Source organism: Alligator sinensis, unplaced genomic scaffold (genome assembly GCF_000455745.1).
Source record: "Alligator sinensis unplaced genomic scaffold, ASM45574v1 scaffold297_1, whole genome shotgun sequence".
Taxonomy (NCBI): Eukaryota; Metazoa; Chordata; order Crocodylia; family Alligatoridae; genus Alligator; species Alligator sinensis.
The window spans coordinates 355,662-359,524 of NW_005841848.1; the positions used below are offsets into that span (position 1 = coordinate 355,662).

General features: G+C 36.6%; 1 protein-coding gene across 1 annotated transcript in view; it reads right to left on the minus strand.

Annotated features, from left to right (window-relative positions):
• Positions 1-3,863, minus strand: part of FOXP2 (forkhead box P2) — a 665,435-nt gene that overhangs the window by 38,881 nt on the left and 622,691 nt on the right. The window contains 2 exon segments of the mRNA XM_025208808.1: positions 979-1,062; positions 3,853-3,863. The exon segment at positions 3,853-3,863 is cut by the window's right edge and continues 4 nt beyond it. Coding sequence (XP_025064593.1) covers positions 979-1,062; positions 3,853-3,863 — 95 coding nt within the window.

Below are 3,863 nucleotides of genomic sequence, written 5' to 3' on the forward strand. Positions count from 1 at the left end.
CATGGAGCTGGAAACGCAAGAGACAGACTGTTCTGTCCTTTTACGTAAACGCAAACTGGTTATGATATGCAAGTGTGCTCTTTAAAACGGATGATGTTTCTTCTGCCTGTTTCCTAGTTTAGAGTGATACAGATTTTCATTGTATTTCATTTTAAACATTACCTATTTCATGTTCATGTGAACATATGTGACTAGTGTATGCCATTTAAAGGTTAATATTTACACAGAACACAGGATAGTGTGATGTGGTAAATGTAAGTCCAGGAAAATATCAAACCCAGAATCTGCAAAATGGACCAGCATGGGATGACATTTTACATTCAGTTTAACACAGGTTCATGGGGGAACAAGGATCAGAATGCAGACCCAACTGCATGCTTGAGACCTTATATAGCACTGCAGTAACGATGTTGTACATTTGATGCCCTATCAGATATACAACACTGCACTCCTTACACAAAAGAAATAAAAATCAAGTTTAAAAGTGCTGCTAAATTTGTTGTATAGGTGATTTTCTTCTTCTTTTTTTTAACTGAAAAGTTTCACAGCAAAAGGATATTTTGTGTCACTCGTGACTAATTTATGTATTCTTCTATGCACTTAGTCACCTTTCTGCATTTGCTTTCTACTGCTACAAAGTCCACTGAACTTCAAGTTTTTCAAAGTGGGTTTCTTTTCATATCTATAAACCTATCACAAAAAGATATTCTCTCTAGCTTTAGTCTCAAAGCAGTGATTTGTGCACTTATAGGTGTACTTTGTTTAGTGTCACCTATGGTGTAGATTGGATAGATTTTGTAAAAGATAGCATTACTTTTAAAGAAACATACAATTTGACAAGCTATTGCATTTTACCTTCATTTTATTGCCATATTTTTCATCACACTCATTGTTTTCCAACTGTCACTAAATTGTTCATTTTCTTAGTCTGTTACATTCATAGACCTATTTACTGTTTATAAAGCAATATGCACTTACAGGTTTTGGAGATGGCTTGGGCTCCGAGGGTCGCATGTGCAAGTGGGTCATCATTGCTTGAAGACGTTCGCGTTCTTTAGAAAGCTGTTAAGAAAGAGTGAGATCAGAAGCATTTTAGAAATGACTGATACAGCTATTTTATTGCAGTGATACATCTTATCATTGAGCTTGTCTCAGTGTAATGATTCCTGCATATAAAAGTCTATGTCAGTAGAAACTTATCTGTGAGGAAATGCAACTTTGGGCATGGGAAAAAAAAAAACTTTTATAGCCTTTCTTATGTTAAAAGGTCAGAGAAAACAAATAACACTTCATCTTTTTGTCAATAAGAGAATTGAGGTCACAGTTGCCTCGACAGTAACAAGTTACTAAGACTATAAATTAGAAGGCCCATAGTGTCTTTTTAAAGTCCTGTGGACACTGTTAGCAATGGACTAGTGCCAACAGCTGTGAAGGGGTGAAGGGTCCTCAAAGCACAGTGCCTGCCAGGATTGTCTACACACTTCATCCTTTCCCACTGAGGTCCAGTTAGTGCCCCCTGCAATCTGCCATCATCAATCTAATTCAATAGAGTGACAGAGACCAGGCAGTGTGAAACGCTGAACTCTGCCACTGAGTCGGCATCTACACTGCACTGGGTCTCATTACAACTGATGGACCTTACTTTTCTATCAGTCAGACAAAGCAAAAAATGGCATAATTGGTCACACTGCAAGCAGAATCTTCAATTGGACTGTTACGTTACAGAAGAGCCTTTGCAAATGGTAAACAGCTTTTAAAAATCCTTCAATCTGCTTCAGAAAACATTTCTTGTTATTTACAAACCCTGTGTTTTATTCTATCTGATTTGTGATTGATTTTCACTTAACCCACTACATAAATATTTGCCTTGTCTTATTTTAGTTATCTTGCCAAACAAAAGCACGTTAAAATGATTTTTGAAATGCAGTGTCAGCAAAACTATAAAAATGTATAAAGAGTATGTTACAAAAATGAAAATAATTTGTTTTAAGTAGAAAGACAGAGTTACAAGAATACTTAGAAGCACTGTCCTAGAAGGCATACGTTTGAATATCTACATCTATCTGCTTATCTATTTACCTATCTAGCTATCTATTGCATTACAGGAAGAAAAATATATCTTGGTGTTTAATGTTGCTATTTTCTAAGTAAGTCTGGACTGTTTCCTTGCATTAATTTTGCATTCAATTCCGTTTAAGTAGGAATGTGTGAAACCAGATGACTGGACTTGTTAGCCGTACAGAGCAACAGGAAATACTGGGTATTCTATTCTAGTGACTGTGCTATTGTGGATATATTTTCATTAGTCCTACAATGAAGAAAATACTGAATATATTTTGGTCACTGTACCTATGGTTACAAACACACTTGATGGAGGAGAAAAAAATTGTTTCTTTCCAAGATATTAGAACTGTGACACTTTAGACACACACCATTTGTTATGATGTAAAATCCTAAGAACCCGCCCCCCCCCCCCATCAGGATGAGGCAACATTAAACCAGTTAGCTTTCAGCTCTCAACTTCCAACAGCTACTTGTACTTCATTTGAGCATGTAGCTCACCCACATAAAGGGGAAAAATGACATTACTTTCACCACAGTGCTCTTGGTTTCTGGTATTAAAATACAAAGACCTTATCAGAATTAGTTTTCTAAAGAAGATACATGTAGTCCTATCTGAAATGTAGCCAATAAGCCAATAAGACTATTTACCAAAGCTCAAGAAATCTAAATAGTTTTAGATCTTTCCTCCTCAAATATGATATTCATTCAAATATAAACAAAGAAAGATAAAGGACCCCATCCCTGGAGGTGAAATGGCTGAAATGTAAGATGATGCTGTGACCACGTCTGTGTGCTGGTGACCCATGGGTGCTGTAATGGCTCCTACAACCTTTCGGTTTGCTCAGAGTAATCTCAGACTTGACAGATGCTCCTTTCATAACGTGGATATAATGTTTTTGGTCTATAAAACAGTCAAAGGCCCCAAAATTTAACAAATAATTCTAGAGAGACCATGCAGAGAGTCATGCATGTGCCCAGACATGGCTCCCCTTGGAGACAGCCAGAATACTTCTGGTGAGAAATAAGTCCTTCTGTGTTATCAGCTATATAAGACACAGAAACATAAAAACTGCCATTTACTGGGTCAAACCATAAGTCTATCAAACCTAGCATCCTGTCTCTCACTATGACAGAGAGGGATCAGATGCTGATAAAGATTCTCCATTACTCAGAGCACTCAGTAACAGTGCCTTAGCTCCAGTGCAGCTATCTGGTCATCTGATGTGAAACAGGATGGTAACTTGTAATCCTGTGTTGCCAGGAATTTTGTTTTACAATACCTGGCACTTACACAGCATTATACAAACATTAATTAAATTGACTCCTCCTACATTTACCAATTTAACTTATTTAGCTCATTGACGGATGGAAAACTAAAACATGAAATAAGCTACTTAAGTTGCCCAAGACCACAGAGAGGGTCTCCTCTCATAGTTCAATCCACTAAACTGGTGGTTCCCAATCTGTGACCCATGAGACCATGAAAAGTGTGCTCTATATATCTCACAAGGTCCTGCAAGCCTTTAAGGTATTTTCAATTAAAATTATGATTATCAGGATGCCCTGCAGGAAATTATGAGAGGTGACAATGGTCGATTTGTTGAAAAAGTTTAAATCAGGATGACTTGAAAATGTAGAGGTCTTAAAGTCTCAAAAAACATTTTTATGGGCATCAACATATGAACCAATAAATACAGCCTTTTTATGCAACAACCATTAAGACAGGAGCTTTAATTCACATAAATGAAAATTAAATAACTGAATGGATAATGTGATCATATAACAAACCTGTATTTCTA